Source organism: Ammodytes marinus (genome assembly GCF_949987685.1).
Source record: "Ammodytes marinus genome assembly, chromosome: 16".
NCBI classification, from domain to species: Eukaryota; Metazoa; Chordata; class Actinopteri; order Uranoscopiformes; family Ammodytidae; genus Ammodytes; species Ammodytes marinus.
The window spans coordinates 18,408,319-18,429,525 of NC_137220.1; the positions used below are offsets into that span (position 1 = coordinate 18,408,319).

The window sequence follows — 21,207 nt, forward strand, 5'->3', positions numbered from 1 at the left end:
AGTAGGGGAGAACGGGGTAATTAATTTGTCACACGGGTTGGTTGTCACAATCGTTATATCTCGGAACCAGAAGGCGCTGTCTGTGAAATTTTGGTATGTAAATATCCAGAATTGGGATCAGAGGTCACCTACATAGTCTTCCTTGGAGTTAGACTGCTGAATTTGAGGTGAGACGACTGTTTGTGTTTTTCATGTCAAATTGAAAATATTTAGCTCCTCAGTATTTTTCTTCTAGGCTTTTACACAATGGGTTTATAACAAAACACTTGTTACCCATACAAAGTGTGAAGGGTAAACTATAGTTTAGATTGTGGTTAGCAAGCTAATTAGTTGTCAGATGGTTGTTGGCCTTGATGCTAGCAAGAAATTCAAGTTGGGGTTGGTCGTCACATTTTTTGGGGGGTTGGTTGTCACATGTTATCTCAAGGCTGCAGCCAGAAAAGGAACCCAATAACAAAATAAATTGTCAAGCTGTATCATCACTGACACCCCAGAGAAGGAAAGAATAGAGCAGGAAAAGGCAGCTAGCATGCAAAAGAAAAAAGGACAACAAAATCAAAACAACCCAGTGCATCCCAAGCTAGACCAGCTGCCAAGGCTACAGTTAGTTATGCAGGCCTATTTGTCAACTTGACAATGCAATTAAACTTTCAAATTTAGTTCTACTTTCTTGCCTTCTTTTTAAGATTATTCCCATTAAGATAATGTCGTGACAAACAACCCCATAGTGTTTGACAACTGACCCCTTGATGGGGTTGGTTGTCACAATGTGTAAGGGTGTCTTTGATGATTAATTTCTTCTTTATTACAATAAGATAGAAAAAGTGAGGGGTACACATTTCAAGCCAACACCTTAAGCTTCAATTTAATGTAGGAATGACTATTGAAAGATGTTTAGGTGATGAGCAATTCTCACTAGAGTGAAAAGTGTGCTTACTTACCCCGTTCTCCCCTACTTGTCATAGTGTAGCAGAGGTCTGAGAATATTTATCTTTCACAGCACGAAAAATGCTACCTTTTCAGAACATCAAAGATATGTGATATAATGATTTTTGTTTTATTTGACAATGTTTAAAATATAGCATACGATTCAGATGTGCTTTTAGTTTTGTCTTGTTTAAAGAGATCCTATTATACTACTTTTCTGGTCTTAATTTCTTGTTAAAAACTGCTATAGAGCAACCTGACACGAATCACATCACAAAAAACTATGTAGATTTTCGGGACACTCTTCCTAGCGAGCACAGCAGTCTCTCTCTGCTCTCTACACACTGCTTTGAGCTTCTCCGCCCGTCCCCCCCTCTGCTGCAAACCCCACTCCGTTGTGATTGGTTACCTTCCTTCCAGTAGCGGGAAATTTCAGAAAATTTCCAGGAAGGTGGGGGCATGCAGCCCAGCCGGAGCTTGCCTGAGCGGCAGCATTACCATACATGGAAACATGACAGAAACGATCCCAGCGTGACTCACACATACCGGAAATTTGAACAAGTTCGGCTCGACCGGCTGCCATAGTTTTTAGTGCTCTGCATACCCACCCCAGACGGTCAGCAGGGAATACGTCGAAATGCATGTACGTAATTATTTGATACTCTACTATGGTTAAACATGACTATAAATCATTATAACAACGTTTATAAGTCATAAAAGTCGAAAAGTATCATATGTCCTCTTTAACAACATCTTGCAGTAGAGTATATTAAAATAAACACAATATTATTGGACACTAATTACACCGTAAAAAATTGATAATTTCAACCATTAGACAACTTCTAATGGTATTAAAAAAAACATATAAAAACATTGTAGAAAATACAGATATTGAACATATTGATTAACAAATGGTGGGAAAACTCAGAGCACTGAGTACGATTGTGCAGAGTGTATATAGTAAACAAAATTTGAATAACACAGTCACATGCTCGACACACACACAGACAGAGAGAGAGAGAGACAGACAGACAGACAAATAGAAACAGACACAGATCTCTACACAGTTTTAGTTGTAACTAATGCAGTGCCACCCAGCTCTGTGGCAGGAAGTGGGATCCTGTGTTCCCTCATGGTGCTGCATGTAGGCAGCCCTCCGCCCCCCTCCGTCCGACCATGCTTTGTGCAGTCTCTGCAAGCGGTGAAGTCCTCCCCACACTTTGAGCCTGTTTGGGCCCCCAATTGCGGCTGATGACAGGATGAAAGGGCCCCGGCTACTCCCTGCAACACGTCTTCACTGTTCTCTGAAGGCAGCGAGTGGATTATGACAGGTGGTTCGGTTTTCTCAAGAGGTTCCTGTCGTTGCTCTGCATCCTCTGCAACACAAATAACTGAAACATGAGTCCATCACAGAATATTCAAATTGCTTTTAATATGTTGTGTAGTCACCTTGAACTCAAGTGTGGATCTGAACTAACGCACTGATCACAAAAACACTTATATGAATTACAGATACTATTTATTTCAAGATGAGAAAACCCAAGAAAAAAAGGCACTTTGGACCCATACTACAATATACTGTACAGTATATAACATGCCCATAGAACATGCCATAAGAATAAATCATATCCTAGACGTCTTTAAACCATCAACTATGTTCCTTCAGTAATCTATATGCATGCCTGTACATGTTTTCCAACAAGTCATCTTAATTTAAAGGTTATTATAAATGAGAGTGTGTGGGTCAAAATACTTTGTTGCCGCAGTAATAAACAGCTAGATGAAGTAGAATCTATTCATACATCTCTACAACAGTATATTCCTTGAATGTTGGCTTGTAACATTTATTGAAATTATTATTTGAATGTATATTTGACAACTGTTATTTTGTTTTTATAATAAAAACAGTCTGTATTTAAATGTGCATGTGTCATATTGAGCTTTGTTGTCAATGTATTTTGTTTGTGTATGACAGTAAGTAAAGTAATACTCAGCAGCTACAGTGTACTGGGAAAAAAACTGGTTAAGATACATATATCATATGATTTCCTTGCAATGTCTTTACATTGTTTTTACATATAGTATATATATATAGTCAAATGTAAAATAACCATTTTAATATTACAAGATGTGAGTCAGACTCCGGCATTATGTCACATGTGAAACAATAATGTGTTTCACAATAATTTGGCATAGCTGAAAACCATGACTGCTAATCTAGTTTTTTACATTCCAGGTTGTCTTGGGGATAAAGGCCTATTGACGGACAATTCACTCAACAAGCACAAGAGCATGCTATTCGAAACGTGAATGAGTTTTCTGAGATATTTTTGTTTTTATTTAACTGGGTTAAGACTGCACATGAGCTGCATTCCCGGAAAAATCTTATTATGGGTGAAATCACGTTGGTAGGCTACACTAGGCCTATCTCTTGCAGAACGATGGTATACTCTGCATGTCTTTTTGTCAGTTTACTGCAAGTGTTTACAAGGTCGTCTAGAGACCCAATGTGTCCTCCTAACCAACGGATGTGTGTTGCAACTAGAATAGAGCTGGTGAGAGAGCGGGGCTGACCCATGGGACCCCTGAAAAGAAGAGAACAGAAACCGTGAAAAGTTTTGACTGTGATGAATGTCACACTTCAGCACCTGCCCGCCTGCAACCCTACTTCCTCCATACTACTCTCAGACTTACTATTAAAGAAATGGATGCCACTATTACTATTTCTATTGTAAAATACTTAAGGGAAGGGAGATTTAATTACAGACATAAAGGATTGTAACCACAAGAATTATTATCTATGGGGCTGAAATGATGTAGTCCCTTACCTAACAGATTACTTATAGTATTGGATATGACTATCTGCTAAGGATCCTGGAATGTGTTGGTCCTTATATGAATAATTAATCCATTAATTTATTTATTTATACACAGTCTAAAACTGAATTAAAAAAAAAGATAAGAATCATATGAGTCAGTTGTCCATACCTGAAGTGCTGCTGCTAAGCCTGGCCTGTCGTTTGAATATGATAAACCAGATAGCCAGAGCCAAGATGGACCCTAGTGTGGCCAGCACCACAAAGATCCACAGAGCCTGACTCAACACCAACACTGAGTCGCCATTGTTCACAGCCAGGGGCAATTCTGAGGGATAACAGATCGATTAACAACCTGAACAGAGAAACAGTTCACATAACAACTGAAAAAACACCTCTTAACAGATTACTTAATAATGTAGTATTATGAGTATGACTAATATTTACATAGATGTTAAAGCCAATATGAATCTGTACACAGTTAGTGACCCGAATGCTTTGTACAGAGTAGGAAATGAATATAAGCAAGTCAGGTGGAAAAAGATACATGAGGTGAGGTTTTCAAGAATTCAAGTCTACATCAAAAGTCAAACTATAGGTCCAAAACCAAGAATAGTCCAAGAAGGTTTGCAGATGTAAACCAGCTGTTGAGAGAACAACTCTACTCAGGAAGGCAGAGAAGATACATCTTTAGAAGAAGATATAAACAATCACAGAGGTTTGGTTAAACTCACCTGTCGTTGGTCCAGGTGTCGTTGGTCCTCGGGTGTCTGTCCCATGGATACAGATGTTCACGAGGGTGTCCCACTTGCTGCCAGGAGGACAGTCTCTCCTGGCCATGGCTGGAGCGGGGTGAACAATGTGGAAGACCTGCTGCTGTGTGACCCTCCCTTTAACTTGTGTTTGTGACACAAAAAAAATTGTAGCTGAAAATAAGTGAGCTGTCAGTCACAGAGGAGCAATGTGGAGGATTTGTGAGATGAGTGCAATGTGCCTAACAGACGTTTCAGTTCCTCCATTTCATAGGAAAGGGTGAATCACTACATGTGTCCCTGGGGGCCGAGAGAGAGAGAGAGAGAGAGGGAAAGAGAGAGAGACTCGTTTTTTCTGTTTCAAAAACAAAGAGGGGAGGACAATCGGGCCCCTCAGTTTGGATCAAACATTGTAAGTGATGACATTTTCTTCCAAGTGAGAATAATATCGCTTGCACTGGTGAAAATGTCTGAACAAGGAGTCACATGAAGAGATCCAAGAAAGTTCTGGTACAACTTTAATAAACAATCAACAAATAAAATTATGGCTTGATTCAGTGGCATGTGCAGTGTTACACATCATGTAACATAAGAGGGCTCATACAAAAATACAAACCTAAGATACTTTAATTTTTGCACAGTATAAGAAATAGATAGCACATAAATCAGAGAACCTGAGAAGATAAACAGCCCACAGTATGACATTACACCCACTGTTTCATTTTGCCATTTGAATGATAGTGTTTGCACGTACAAAGACATCCAAGCATTTAAAAGAGGATTAAAGACGGCATAACTGCTGATTTAGTGCATTGATTTGACTTTTTATAAAAACATCAAGTGTCTCTCAGTTTTCAAGGCACAAATGGCTGCAGGTATAAACACTTCAAATTTCTACTGTAAAAAAAATATACCATACCCTGAGACAATTATTAATTAAATATTGATAAAAAATCCGTTTGGCAGTTTGATCATTTGCATTTTAACAGGTAAAAGGGAACAATTTTAAATAAAAACAATCAGTGTGCAGATTGTACCTTTGACCTCATCGTTCTATACTCCGAAACACATCAGAAAGGAAGCATCTCTCTCTCTGTCTCACTCACAAACAAACAAACAAACAAACAAACACGCCTCATGGCTCAAAGAGCACAGGCTGCATCCTGACGAAGGTGAAGTTGTAATACTGCGGCAGACCCTGGTGTTTGATGCTGATGAATTTATCCCAAACGAACGGCGGGAGTCCGTCCTGCGTCGTTGGCCCGTTCACTGCCTCCGCGCGGAAGTCCCCAGCCATGAGGAAATCTGTCACCTGGAATGAAGCACAACATTTGATTTAACAAAACTAAGTGATCCCCGTTACTGTAACACTAAATCCCTGTAGTGACAGCACAGCAAGGCACTACCTTAGTGTCATAGCAACCTCCAGGTGATGGCTTCTCTGCCCTCAGGTCGTTTCGGCAGCAGATGGACTTACAGGGGTCGCCCTTGGAGTATGGATCCTTCTTGTAGTCTGAAAACAAGCAAACAAACATAATTTTTTTGAATATTTTAAAGGTGGAGTCAGCCATTCTAGAGAATGTTTGTTGTCGAAATATCTTTTGTCAAAATCAGTTAATATCTCCTCTGGATCTGCTACCTATCTGTACTCTGTGTGCGCTGAAATAAAATATGGTGTTAATACACAGCCTAGGCTCTGTAAACTGCTATGTTAGCAAACGATATGTAAACGTTAACGTACTGATTTTGACAAAAAAATCATTTTGACAACAAGCCTTCTCCAAAATTGTTGACTCCACTTTTAACCCTAACCCTTTACGGGATAATAAATAGACCATTATATTAAACATGGACCCATTTGACTGTGAAAAGCAAAGATTCATGATTATCAGAGCTAGAAGGGAGCTGCTCTCAAACCACAACCAGTTAAAATTAATAAACAAAGGTGTCAAAGTATTTTAAAGGTGTTTTTAAATCTACCTTATGTAGCGCCCTTTTAATTTGATTAAATTAGGTTTTCCTACATGTACAGTTTATGCTAAATTGTCACTAATGTGGGCCTGAAATGGTAATGATATTGTTGACATGTATCTGGTTAATTTGGGGAAGTTTGTGTTAGATATAGAAACGTCCTATGTTTTAAAGAGCCCTTGAACCCCTCAGTTTATTTTTATGGGTTTGGATTTGTTCAGGCAGGTGTCAATCATTGTATCTGTCATTGTGGATTAACCTGTCGGATTGTCAGAGGGGCGGGAGATACAAAAAGATTTGTCCGTGGATGAGAGAAAAAGAAGCTGCGAGAAGAAACTGAAGAGACTATGTTATGTGGAGAAAACTTAAAGTTAACTTGAAGAACAGTTATACTATTTACCAGTTGCAACCGGGCGTTTGCGTGAGGGTTTGTTTATTTTGTTAAAAGTGTAAACGAGCGTGTTTTAGAAGTGTGGCTTTTTGCTAAGGGGCTAACGCAAGCTGACCACGAGTGCGGGACTGTTTTGCTAGCGGTTAGCATAACCAACTGCGTGTACGGGAGAAGCCAGGACAAGGACGGACTTTGCCACGTGCTGCAGCAGAGGAGTTGGTGTTGGACCGGTTGGACCGAGCATCGAGACAGGTTCCTGATCGTGTAGCTGCCTCTTGGAAGAGGTTGCCTTTTGAAGGACTTTACCGTGTCTTTTTGCCTGATTCGGGTGTGAGTATATGGACTTTTCTTTTGAAGAGGATTTCTGTATGAGCTCCAACAAGCGCGCCAACACTGGTAGCCTACCAGTAACTGAACCTTTCAAAAACCCCGGGGTATTAGTATAGGGTTATAAAGCTGTGTTTTCATGTGTTCATGAGTCAATCTAAATCAAAGGGAAAAAGAGAGCTGAGTTATATTGTTTAGAAATAAAACGGATTAATATTGCTCTCAAATCTTGTCTTTCCAATGTTTTTTTGTCATGTTGATTGTATTGTTTCATATTGAATAAGGGCTATAGTTATCGTTGAAATACACTGCATGGGAAATCAATGCTCATTGCCAGTATAGTTACATTAATAAACTAACCAGGCCTCTTGGCATCTTAGCCAGAGTCATCCTTAAGTTGTGTTTAGTGTACACCATTCCAGAAAATATATTTCGTAGCTCTCACCATTTCATAACCCATGCAGTAACTTTTATATGTTAAAGGGACATTCTATAAAAGTAATTTAGTCAAACCAGAATTGAGTGAGAGGGCTACACGTGGGGGCTCGTGTCCGGGATTTGTATACTGTGTATTTTGAGCATATTTTTTTTGAGAAAAAAAAGGTCACTGCTAAGTGAAGTAACTATAGCCATTAAAGTGTGTTTCATGTACATTTGTGTGTAAAGCTAAAGAAACATGGAGTCAGAACAGATAACCAAATGGTGTGAACCCAAAGGTATTGATGTAAGAAAAGCCATCGTGCTTAGTGGTGTTTCTTTTGAAGACACTGATGAGAAAATTTACTATGTACTGGATGGGATCAAGATTTTTGGTCGTTGTAAAATAAGGGGACGGTGTTCAGAACTCTCTGGTCAAAGCCAATTTGTTTTAGTTGAAACAACAAATGACGTGACTAAGACTGACATACCTGAACAGTTAGTGCCTGGAGATGAAATGGGACCTTGGCTAGTTAACGTCAGTGAGACCCAAAGTCACCACGTTCCTGGGGAGGAAGCAGGCTTCCAGTCAAAGCTGCTGTCATTCCTAGCAAATGAGGGGAAGTCTTTAACGGATGTCACAAGTTTGCTTAGCCATACTCCTGCCCCAACCACAACTCCAGATTTGAACACAGAGCTTGTGAATGCCATCTCTTCACTAGTTGAAAAATGTCAAGCCACGCCCGCAGATGGACGAAGCTATCGTAAGCTCCGTGTGTTCTCAGGTATTAAACCCACTCCAAATGAAGAAGAGGAGTATGAAGCCTGGGCGGAACAGACAGCCCATATGCTGGCTGAGTGGCAGTGTTCTGATATTGTTAAGAGACAGCGAGTAGCTGAGAGTATTAAAGGGCCAGCAGGAGACATTGTCCGGGGGTTGAAAGTCACCAATCCCTATGCAACGGCAAATGATTATCTCAAAGCTCTGGAAACAGCTTTTGGAACCACAGACAGCGCACCTGATCTTTTGGTAAAGTTCCGCAACACATTCCAGCAAGAAGGTGAGAAACTGTCCGCATACTTACTCAGACTAGACAAGCTGTTGCATGCAGTCCATCGTAAAGGGGGAATTGAAGTGGTTGACATGAACCGAGCACGCATAGAACAAGTTGCAAAAGGCGCTCTGTCTCATGACCTCGTCGCCCTTCGCATAAGAGTGACTTACAAACTAAAGCCTCCTCCAAGTTTTACTGAGCTGCTTCGTGATGTAAGAGAAGAAGAGGAGATGATACTTGGAAGACCAAGTGGGAAAAGTGTTGGGTCTTCTGCTTTTGGTAAGCGTGCGGAGTGCGCCACAGCTTCCGTTATACCGGCACAGCCAGAGCCAGCCCCAGTACCTTCCATAGCAGAGAAGGATCCTGCAATAGAGACTCTCAGGAAAGAATTTCAAGGGCTCAAGTCTGATGTTGCACGCCTGCTTTCTGCCTCTGTAGCTACAACAGAAAGTGCATCACAGCATGTGGTCCAGAACCAAAATCAGAAAGCAAATGGAAACTCATATGCTCGTCAAAGGGAGAGGGTTCCCAAAGCCCAGCATAATGCTGATGTTTTTTGCTATAGGTGTGGAGAAGATGGACATTTCAGTCGAGAGTGCCAAAACCCAGAGAACCTAAGAAAAGTAAACACGCGGCTCTTGAGAACAAGACAGCCAGCGGGAAACTTCACAGGAGCTCAGTAAAGGAACGACCTGTGGCTCCAGAGAACATACGTTCCACAAAGTGTGAACCGCTAAAAGAAAAGAAGGCTCAACTGCCAGAGGGTTTAATAGGACCTAGCTCTGTTGTCACCGTACAAATTGAGGGCATTTATGCTAAAGCTTTACTGGATAGCGGGTCTCAAGTAACCCTGCTGTATCGCTCCTTTTACGACAGGTATCTGAAGCACCTGCCTTTGACCCCTATCGAGGATCTTGAGATTTGGGGCCTTAGTGTGGACAAGTATCCCTATGATGGCTACATGTGTGTGAAACTTGAGTTTAATGGAGATGTAGTTGGAGTTGCTGAGACATCAGAGACACTTGTGTTAGTGTGTCCAGATCCGGTCGTGAAGGGTGAAGTTTCCATTCTGGTGGGCACAAACACCTCTACAGTTAGAAGATTATTTAATCACTGCAAATCAAGAGATGGAAACAATTTCCTAAGCTCGGTCTCTGTGCACCCAGTAATAAAAGAAGCTTATGAGAAGTTTCAAGAAACCACAGAAGACTCAGCTGAGTCAAAGAGAGGAACAGTCTGGTTCACACGAGGCAAGCCTTTTACTCTGCCACCGGGTGGAGTTGCAACAGTTGTTGGCATACCAAAGTTCCCTGGAGGTCTCACTAATCAAGCTGTTCTTATAGACCGTCCAGAGGAGGGTTGTTTCCCTGAAGAGCTGTTGGTGATGCCTGTTGTTGAAAAGTCGACCGCTGTCCATTGCCGTCGCATCACAGTCACCCTGAGAAATGTGTCTAGCCATCATGTGACATTGAAACGTGGAACTCCAATTGCTCACCTGTTTGCAGTGGATGTAATAAGTACAGTCCCTAAAAATGAAGAGCCGAAGCCGTCCACAGCACAACTCTCACCGTCTTCTTTCAACTTTGGGGACTCCCCTGTGTCTTCTGAGTGGAAGGACAGACTGTGTAAAAAAATGATGGAGAGAAAAGAAGCTTTCTCGTGCAGTGAGTTTGATGTTGGCTGCGCGAAAAGTGCACAACACAGCATTCGTGTGACAGATGAGAGACCCTTCAGAGAACGTTCAAGGCGCTTACCCCCTGGTGATTTGGAAGATGTGAGGAAACATCTCAAGGAGCTCAAAGAAGCTGGAATCATTTCAGACTCCAGAAGCCCTTACGCTTCACCAATAGTTGTGGTTCGCAAGAAAAATGGAACCATACGCATGTGTGTGGACTACAGGATGTTGAACCGGAGAACGATTCCAGACCAATACACAGTCCCGCGCATTGAAGATGCTCTGTCCTGCCTCAGTGGTAGCCAATGGTTCAGCGTGCTTGATCTCAGAAGTGGCTATTATCAGATCCCTATGAGCGATGCTGACAAAGAAAAGACGGCATTCACATGCCCAGCAGGATTTTATCAGTTTGAACGGATGCCGCAAGGAGTTTGTGGAGCTCCGGCAACATTTCAACGTGTCATGGAGAGGACCGTTGGTGATATGAATCTACTGGAAGTCCTGGTGTATCTCGATGATGTAATCGTTTTTGGGAAAACGTTGGAGGAACATGAGCAGCGCCTTCTTAAAGTGCTTGACAGATTGAAGGAGGAAGGACTAAAATTATCTTTGGATAAATGCCAGTTCTGCTGCCCCTCTGTAACTTACCTTGGCCACGTTGTGTCTAGCAATGGCATTGCTACAGACCCTTCAAAGATTGAAGCTGTGGGATCATGGCCACGCCCAGTGAACATTACAGCTCTTCGCTCTTTCCTTGGTTTCTGTGGATATTACAGAAGGTTTGTTAAAGACTTCTCAAGAGTTTGCCATCCGCTGAACCAGTTGTTGCAAGGGTGCATTGTATCTGGAAGACCAAAAGAGAAAGTAAAGAATGTCAAAGAGAAAGGAAAACAAAACTCTGATTCCCAAACAAAAGAGTGGTACCACTCCTCAGAGCCATTTGGGTCTAGATGGGACGAAGACTGTGAGAAAGCCTTTGAGACGTTAAAGAAAAGTCTCACAGAAGCGCCTGTCCTGGCAATTGCTGACTCCAGGCTGCCTTATGTCTTGCATGTTGACGCAAGCAGAGAAGGTTTGGGAGGTGTCCTCTATCAGAATCAAGGACAGGGTTTGCGTCCAGTTGCTTTTGTCAGTAGAAGTCTCGCACCAGCAGAGAAAAATTATCCCACTCATAAGCTTGAGTTTTTGGCGTTGAAATGGGCTGTCACCAACAAGCTACATGATTATCTCTATGGAGTGAAGTTTGAGGTCCATACAGACAACAATCCGTTAACTTACGTGTTAACTACAGCAAAGTTGGATGCAGCAGGGCATCGGTGGTTGGCGGAACTGTCAACATATGACTTCAGCCTGAAGTATCGCCCTGGGAAACAAAACATTGATGCGGATGCATTATCAAGGCGACCCCATGCACACGACAATACTTTTCATGAGGACAAAACCTTGCCTGCATCCACAGTCCAAGCTGTCTGTCACATGGTAGAAATGAGAACACCTCGCCATCGCCACCGCAGAGCTATAGATCTCATGGGCTCATCCAAATATGCTGTACCCAGAGCCTATTGCAACTTGTCTCTTTTGAGCAGTCAACAGCTGCCCAAAATGAACTCGGCAGACATCTCACATTCTCAGCAGAAAGACCTCTGCATTGGAGAAGTGTGGCGTGCTGTAATGCAAAACAGTGTTGACATTGCTAACAAAGGGAAACATCCTGATGTGTCATTGCTGCTTAAAGAGTGGGAAAAGCTCAAGTTAAAAGACTCTGTGTTGTATAGAGAAAGTAATCCCCCAAACAAACCACTTCGCCAGCAAATGTTACTCCCAGAAGAGTTCAGAGAAGGTGTGCTCAAGTCTTTGCATGATCAATCTGGTCACCTCGGGTTTGACAAAACCTATGGCCTGATACGAGAGAGGTTTTATTGGCCTCGCATGAAAGTACAGATTGAAAAGTATTGTAAAAACTGTCCCAGGTGTATTCAAAGAAAGACACTGCCCAAGAGAGCTGCCGAGTTGTCTCATATGCAAAGTGATGGACCTATGGATCTCGTTTGTATGGATTTTCTTTCGATTGAGCCCGATTCTAGAAACATCTGCAATGTGCTTGTAGTCACAGATCACTACACTCGATATGCTCAAGCTTTTGCAACAAAGGATCAAAAGGCCTCAACTGTAGCTAAGGTTCTGTGGGAACAGTACTTTGTCCACTATGGTCTTCCAAAGAGAGTGCATTCAGATCAAGGCAGAGACTTTGAGAGTCAACTGATTCATGAACTGTTGAGCATGCTTGGCATTAAGAAATCCAGAACTACTCCATACCACCCTCAAGGTGACCCACAGCCTGAGCGATTCAATAGAACGCTATTGAACATGCTTGGAACCCTCAATCCTCAAGACAAAAGTAAATGGAGTCGACACCTCAGTCATCTTGTGCATGCCTACAATTGTACGGTCAACGAGTCAACCGGTCACACTCCATATCTTCTGATGTTTGGACGAGAAGCAAGGTTGCCAGTAGACGTTGCATTTGGAGTCTCAAGTGACGGTACCTCAACCAAATCCTATTTGAGATATGTGAAAAACATGAGACGTGAGCTGCAAGCTGCCTATCAACTGGCTGAGAGTAAGGCAGAGAAGAAAAATGAAGGCAACAAGAAATGCTATGATCAAAGAGTTCGCTTCTGTCCTTTACTCTCTGGTGATAGAGTGTTAATCCGAAACCTGGGGCTTCAAGGAAAGAACAAGCTGGCTGACCGATGGAAAGATACTCCTTACCTTGTGGAGAGTCAGATGCCTGATTTGCCAGTGTTCAAGTTGAAGCCAGAAAGTGGGAATGGTCCTGTGAAAGTACTGCACAGAAATCACATTCTGCCTATTGGTCAAGAGGTGAACCTGCAGCCTGAAAAGTGCAAGGAGGCACTCGAACCTAAAAGGAGATCCAGCAAACGCCTCAAAGCAAAGAGAACTGACAATTGTGACCCCTGTTGCTTAACAATTCCTGAGCAGAACGACAAGACGGAGTCTGTCTCTGATTCAGAAGATGATGAAGTGGGGATATGGTATGACTATCATCAATCACAAGTGACACAGGAACCAGAGCCCTGCAATGATGAGCAGTCAGAGCCTTCCAGTCTTGATTTGGGCCTAGCTGCCTTCAAAGACAGTTCAGAAATAGAAGAGGAAACAGCTGAGGTAAATGCAGCAGAAGAGGAGAGAGAATGCTCGGAACAAGGAAGAGTTGCTGAAAGTTCAGATGAAGCAACTGAGGAAAGAGACAGTGTAACAGAAAACTCAGACGAGTCAACAAGACCTCAAAGACAAAGAAAAGCACCAACCAGACTGACCTATGACTCGTTGGGCAGCCCAACCTCAGTAGCAGTTAAAACACATAGTACTGCCTTAGCAAAGGTTAATGACGTGAAATGTTGTTTACATTTACGTCCTATTGTAAGGTACATAAGCACTTTTTACAAGTGGATAAGTTAAATGTGAATGGTTGGAAGTCTTCAAGTAAGAACAGATGTGATCTTTTTATTACATGTCATGAGGGCATGACCATTTTTGGTGGGGGGAGAGTGTAGCGCCCTTTTAATTTGATTAAATTAGGTTTTCCTACATGTACAGTTTATGCTAAATTGTCACTAATGTGGGCCTGAAATGGTAATGATATTGTTGACATGTATCTGGTTAATTTGGGGAAGTTTGTGTTAGATATAGAAACGTCCTATGTTTTAAAGAGCCCTTGAACCCCTCAGTTTATTTTTATGGGTTTGGATTTGTTCAGGCAGGTGTCAATCATTGTATCTGTCATTGTGGATTAACCTGTCGGATTGTCAGAGGGGCGGGAGATACAAAAAGATTTGTCCGTGGATGAGAGAAAAAGAAGCTGCGAGAAGAAACTGAAGAGACTATGTTATGTGGAGAAAACTTAAAGTTAACTTGAAGAACAGTTATACTATTTACCAGTTGCAACCGGGCGTTTGCGTGAGGGTTTGTTTATTTTGTTAAAAGTGTAAACGAGCGTGTTTTAGAAGTGTGGCTTTTTGCTAAGGGGCTAACGCAAGCTGACCACGAGTGCGGGACTGTTTTGCTAGCGGTTAGCATAACCAACTGCGTGTACGGGAGAAGCCAGGACAAGGACGGACTTTGCCACGTGCTGCAGCAGAGGAGTTGGTGTTGGACCGGTTGGACCGAGCATCGAGACAGGTTCCTGATCGTGTAGCTGCCTCTTGGAAGAGGTTGCCTTTTGAAGGAGTTTACCGTGTCTTTTTGCCTGATTCGGGTGTGAGTATATGGACTTTTCTTTTGAAGAGGATTTCTGTATGAGCTCCAACAAGCGCGCCAACACTGGTAGCCTACCAGTAACTGAACCTTTCAAAAACCCCGGGGTATTAGTATAGGGTTATAAAGCTGTGTTTTCATGTGTTCATGAGTCAATCTAAATCAAAGGGAAAAAGAGAGCTGAGTTATATTGTTTAGAAATAAAACGGATTAATATTGCTCTCAAATCTTGTCTTTCCAATGTTTTTTTGTCATGTTGATTGTATTGTTTCATATTGAATAAGGGCTATAGTTATCGTTGAAATACACTGCATGGGAAATCAATGCTCATTGCCAGTATAGTTACATTAATAAACTAACCAGGCCTCTTGGCATCTTAGCCAGAGTCATCCTTAAGTTGTGTTTAGTGTACACCATTCCAGAAAATATATTTCGTAGCTCTCACCATTTCATAACCCATGCAGTAACTTTTATATGTTAAAGGGACATTCTATAAAAGTAATTTAGTCAAACCAGAATTGAGTGAGAGGGCTACACGTACATAAATCATGAGAAATGCAAGTTCCAGCTGATGTGAGGAACCAGCTGAATACCAGTCATATAATCCAAACAAATGAGCCACACACCGTTGAACCTCATGATGTGCTTCAAGGAGTCGAGGTCCTTCACATCGCCATGGTCACGGCGGAAGATCTTGGCTCTGGGACAGAGGTCGTAGGAGAAGTCCTCTCCATACTCCTCCCACATTTGTTCATAACCGCTGAGCGTGTAGATTTTCTGGTGAAAGGGAACGTTATAGGACGGCCAGTAACCTGTAGTAAACAGATGCAGCAGGAACGATACATTCTATAAATGTCCAAATGAAAAAATTTAAATGCTGTCAGAAAAAGACGTGTGGGTTACCTCTGCGCAGAGCCTGTGTCTGGTCTGAATACTCCACCAGCCCGGGGATTTGCTCCACCACTGTCAGAGCGCCGTCATCAACACTGTGGCCCAGCTTTACTTTGCTCCTGTCCAACACCATGTACTGGTTGTTGTAGGTCCCTACAAAGGTCGAGGAAAGAGATGGTGGATAGAAGAAGAGTGGTGCAAAAAAGTTTGTTAATATTTGTTAATTTAAGACGTGACATGTTAGCCTGGCTCCGCCCGCCTACCTACTTCCGCTCAATTTTCATTTCACTTCAGTAGTCAGTCTGGGGCTGGGGTGTGTTCATGGAATTCTGCTCGTCCAGATTTTTGGTTATTCAATCAGCGAACAGAGCGAGTGGCTGAGAACGATGATTTCGAAGTTGCGCTCCAGTTTCAATTGAATGCTACGTTCCTTTATACTCGGAACTCGGAAATTTCCGACTTGGTAGTTCCGAGTTCCGACCTGTCTGTGTTCCAGTGCATCTGCTCAGGAAAGTATGGACGCCTACAACCTTTCTCATCCAAATAACTAAACGTTAGGCTCTAGCAAGTTACCGTTGCCAGGTACTGGTAGATCCATAGACTACAATATGTAGTGAAGTCGGAAATATCCGAGTTCCCTGTACAACTGGAACGGACCGTCAGAAGCTGGCTCATGACATACGTCTGACCAAACGTGATGCGATTGGTTGGCTAATCCAGAGTGGCACTGGGCAGGTCCAATAGTTTTAAACTTCAACAGACACCTGCCTCCAAGTGAGTGAACGTTTGCCAATTACAGCAGTTCCAGACCTTCTGTACAAATGAAATGAAGTACGATGGTCTGGTTGGACCAGGCTAGTGACATGTCAGGCAAAAACAATGTTTTCCATTATTTTTCAATTTTGAGATTATATATAATCACTCACCAGTATATAATATAAAATAATCACTCACCAGAGTTGTACATGGAGAAGGTTTTGGCCCACTCTTTTCCCGTATGTGCCAAACTGTTTGCCAGCCTGACCCTCTGCCATGCAAACAGGCTGTTGGGGGTGATTACGTCAAACAGGGAGGAGTTGAAGACATTGTTGGTGGTCTGGGTCATCATCAGGCCGCTGCCCAAGAGGTAGAAGTCATCCAGAGACACCAGGAAACCTGAAGAGAAAGATAAGCTCACAATATTTGCTACACCTTAATTTATGTCCTTGTTGTCTATGAAGAGTTCCTATTGATGAGAATTCCTGTGGCATTGCATACCAGGGTAGCTGCTGAAGGACAGTTTCCCGGTAGCCGTGTGGGGCTCTGTGACACGGAAATCCCAGTGTTTGTAGATCCGCATTGTGGCAGCGTATGTGTACCAGCTGGAGTGGGCAAACAGGAGGTTCTCAAAGCCAGGCAGCATCTGTAGGGGAGGACAGAAATCAACAACAACAACATGGATAGATTTTAATTGTCAATATTATATTCCTGTGGTGGCAGAAATGACTGGATTTTTTGTCCATGTGAAATAGATTACAGCAACAACCAAATTAAGTGCAGTGGCTCTTCTTTTTGCTTTGTAGACGCTTTAGTGATTGCCAAGGTTTCAAAAGATAATGATTAACCAGGCTGAATAACAGGGATATGCAATGATGAAAACAATAGAAAAACTATTGTAGATTTTCCCATTTGATGTAACTATGGCACCATAAAAAAGGCATCTTGGATTTCAATGTGTCAAAATGCTGCTATGACATCTTGCAAACGGTGGTAGGCTACAGAATATGAGTGTGGCAGTGCTCAACAATGCAGCAAATACAACCTAAGTCATTTTGAATAAGGATATACATAACTTAAATGAATAAAGCAATATGTTGCTACAGCCACATGATTAATTGTCATTCAAATCATGTGAATTTTACAGAGGCAGCAATACACGGCCATGGCAGAAACAATGGAAACAATGAATAGAGTTAATAGAACAGTGAATGGTGTGATAACCGCACAAGAAAAAATAACAAGAAAGATGTGTTTAAAAGTAAAACCCATAAGAATACTTCACTTCTCAAAAATCTCAAATGCATACATACAATACAATATTTCTGCTGTTATTGCTATAAAAAAATATGTCCATGTTGGATAGGACAGAGGGATCTACTGACACTTTGTTTCATAAGGCCTGTTTCTTACCCCACACAATATTTCAGTTACACAAGTGTGTATTGGAGTTCTTTGCCTATGTAATAAATGAAACTACATACTACTGCATCCCTGGGAACGCTAAGCCCAGTTCTCCTGGCGTGTGGTTTAAACTTTTTATTCTTAACTGATGCAAAGAGAGGTGTTTAAAAAGAGAATAAGGATCTTTGTACCATTTAAAGTATACATGACAAAGAATACCTTTACCTCATTTTGCAGAGGCACCAGCATTTGTTAACACAAGGATTTACATCTTCAATAGTAATTGCTTGTGATTACTCTTTTCCTTGTTCTTACACATTGATTATCTGATTACAGCTGATGTTTCGGCTACTTTGCTGATTTAGGGCGGCACATCTTGTATGGAGCAAGCGAAACACCATTAACGCAACATTGTCTCTAGTGATGCGCTGTGTGCATTGCTTAAGTAGAGTTTGTAACGGGCTTGGAATGTGTTTTGACTTCTGACCTTGATGAGAGCGGAGCAGTGTCCCATCCCTGGGAGTTTGAAGTCTCTGAGCAGAGGTTTGGAGGTGGGGACCAAGGCTGGGATGAGATCCAGCAGGTCTCCCACTGCATTCAGGAACTGGATGGCAAACAGCGGCAGCGGCTATGGGAAAAGACAGCAGATAAACAGCTGTTGGTCAGCAAATTAAAATGTGTAGTAGCAGTAGTCAGTGATAACATAATACACTGTTTATATAAAGTATACCTTATACTGATTTATAAATATAGTATATATATGTGTGGTGTTGGTGTATACTTAAAGTGAATGATGAAGTAGCCATGAAACAAAATTGATTTGCTTTTGATCTAAAAGGCATGAAATGGTTTTTCCTTTTACATTTTAGAGTAGCAAAATGGGAAATATGATCACAAGGTTGGTTTGCCATGGAAGTTCCTCATTTTAAATATGAACAGAAAGGCCCTTCTGTTTTTTATCTTTACATATACAGCAACATTTTAAACAATTTTGAACAGTTGCAGTTGTTTCTTCTGTATTTAGTTTCCACGTGCGATTGTTTTATCTACTGTTTTGTGGTGCATACATAGGGATTATGTGCATGTAAAAGAGTTATTGTTCTCATTAACCCACATACACTGGTAAAAAGATGCTAAGATATGGCCATCATACCTTTTTCCCTTGTTTCTTGGCCCAGTCTGCTACTCCTGCTTGCAGCCCGTCCATCTGGGCCACGATGAAGCCTGCATGTTTCCACAGAGGATCAGAGCTCTTGTTCAGTTTCACCTGCTCTCTGGTCCACGAGTCCTGCTTCCTAAAAGTACAAGAGTGACATTTGTTGTTTACGGTTGTTTTATTCATTATATTCATTTGCTAGAAAACATTTAATAGTAAAGAGCTAAACACTGAGCTCATAATAAAAAGTTCTGCAGTCATGTAGTCCAAGCGATACATGTCAACACATTGACTTCAATTGAAGAAGCATAAGAAGAAAAATAAACACTATAAGCTATAAATCCCTATTAGGAAAATACATCTTGATTTGAATCATGTATTGAAATTAATATGATCCCCTTGGGCCATTCAACACCTTTCAAACATTACACCATCAAGAACCACCACAGTTAGCAATCTGGAATTCTGGTCTGGTCAAGAGCAGCCGAATGGAGGGAGAGCTTAAATGTCAGGCCAGATCTCAACCGAGCTAGGCGCACTAGAGCTAAACTAAACAACTCTGAGAAGAGGATATGAAAGATGTTTACAGAGATGTGTGACTCCGATTGTGTACTGTGTGTGACTATAGTGTTGCTGCTGTGGTTCTGATTTTTAAAAGGAAAAGAGAACAGACTCACGCCATGAAACTCTGAATGGGGCCGAGGACCTTTGGGTCGTGGATCAGCTGTGGATACATGTTGTTGTAGTGGTCCATCATCTGCCTGTGGAGGGAGATAATCTATGAACACTATATGAATGCAACCAGAACAAGAAAAATAAATATTGAGTATTGAAAACAAAAAACAAAGTGCTTGATATTGTCTTGCTTTTCATTATCCTTATGATATAGTAGGTTGGTGGTCAATCATTTCTCAGTTCTCTTCTAGAAAAACTTTCAAAACTGAGGAAAGTTTCTAATCCAGTTTCACAACACACTCATCAGAATCGTTGCATAATTGCAGTGGTGGTGGAGATACTGGCAAACATATCACCATTTACTTTACTGATATTTCTCTTGTTCCGATTATCAGATGTTCTATTTACAATTTTGATGTAAAAAGGGCAGATTAGGAATAGCCAGCACGGCAGCACATTCATGGCACTTACTGGGCAGTGAGGAAGCCTTCCAGGTAGCCGGCCAGGAAGAAAGTGACCTCATCGGTTTCAGGGGTCTGGCCGTACCCAGCACGGATCTCTAGGATGCTCCAGCCTGTAGTGGACAGGGTATCATTCAGATACCCGTATGCATCCCCCTCTGTCTCCAGCACCCCCTCCTTCAGGTGGACAATCTTGTGTTGGGGGTCCCAGTACACAGTGGCTGCTGTCATCTCTGAGAAGACAAGAAAATGCCATTGCAGGAAGAGAGGACATAAAACATTACAAATTGGCTGCTACACAACATGTGGCCTGATGACTGTAAAAGACAATAAAGTTAAAGCATTGACTGTCCTTTGTGCTGCAACTCTTTAGATTAAACTGATAGGCGGTATAGACTATAGGCTACATTATGATATTAGTTTGATGTCTTTTTTAATTGGATTGTAATTTAGTGAAATTATATTGGCGCATCTAGGCTATACATTTATTTATTTGCTTAGCCTATTTCTTCTATGAAAGTCAATCGTTCTATAGGCCTATTGACCTGGGGATACGTTGAAATGTCTTTATCGATATGAGGGGGGACAGTTATCTCTGTATTTAGCCTATAGGTAAACAAAATAGCCTCTATTAAACTCAATCTGTATTGACACACTTTCAATCACAACAGCTGACAGAGAGTGAGTAAACATCCACAATACAAAACAGCATGCATGCTTACAGCCAACCATCACTTGTTTAAAACCCGAAAAGTAGCCGAAAGCCAGTGACTAGATCCTTATACAACCCGTGATTTCACCATAGACTGTAGCCTATATTTATAGGAGTTCACATAAACTCAGCCTACTTACTGTCAGGAGAGGCGAAGGTCGTAGCGACAATAAATAAAAGAAAGGCATAAATCATCTTTGCTAAAACCATGGCTTTCTAAATACAGACGAAGCTTAGGAAACTGCAGAAAAGAAACACGGATCGGCCAACAGTTGTTCAGGCGAAGAGGAAAGCAGTTGTCATGTGCCAAAGGGAAATTCAGAGGAAACCTGAGCGCATCGGAGCGGAGCGTTTCCTTATTGGCGGCGGGCCCAAGTCCGTACATATGTCATTTTGGAAGGAAAAGAGCCATACGATTGGGTGTTATGTTTTAGTAACCCTTGTTGGCCTCGTTTATATAATTTCCATTCAAGAACGCAATAGGTTCGACAAAAAAGCTTCACCCCAGATGGGACTCGAACCCACAATCCCTGGCTTAGGAGG

The 21,207-nt window shown here is 41.8% G+C and overlaps 1 protein-coding gene across 1 annotated transcript; it reads right to left on the reverse strand.

Moving 5' to 3' along the window:
- Positions 1-5,002: 5,002 nt before the first annotated feature.
- Positions 5,003-20,957, reverse strand: plbd1a (phospholipase B domain containing 1a). The gene is made up of 11 exons (XM_080043437.1): positions 20,805-20,957; positions 19,963-20,185; positions 19,494-19,577; positions 18,814-18,955; positions 18,148-18,288; positions 16,758-16,902; positions 16,455-16,655; positions 15,513-15,653; positions 15,236-15,421; positions 5,902-6,008; positions 5,003-5,807 (listed from the first exon to the last, which is right to left on the reverse strand). Exons 1-11 carry the CDS (start codon positions 20,872-20,874, stop codon positions 5,631-5,633), a joined length of 1,617 nt encoding a protein of 538 aa, XP_079899563.1. The 5' UTR covers positions 20,875-20,957; the 3' UTR covers positions 5,003-5,630.
- Between the last annotated feature and the right edge of the window lie 250 nt (positions 20,958-21,207).

What these genes read in the sequence shown, in the direction of transcription:
- plbd1a (XM_080043437.1), bottom strand. Translation starts at nt 20,874, where the DNA reads ATGGTTTTAGCAAAGATGATTTATGCCTTTCTTTTATTTATTGTCGCT. An exon ending in GACACAGGCTCTGCGCAGAG is followed by an intron (nt 15,422 to 15,512) that starts GTAACCCACACG and finishes TGTTTACTACAG; the next exon opens with GTTACTGGCCGTCCTATAAC. An exon ending in GCACATCATGAGGTTCAACG is followed by an intron (nt 6,009 to 15,235) that starts GTGTGTGGCTCA and finishes GCTTGTTTTCAG; the next exon opens with ACTACAAGAAGGATCCATAC.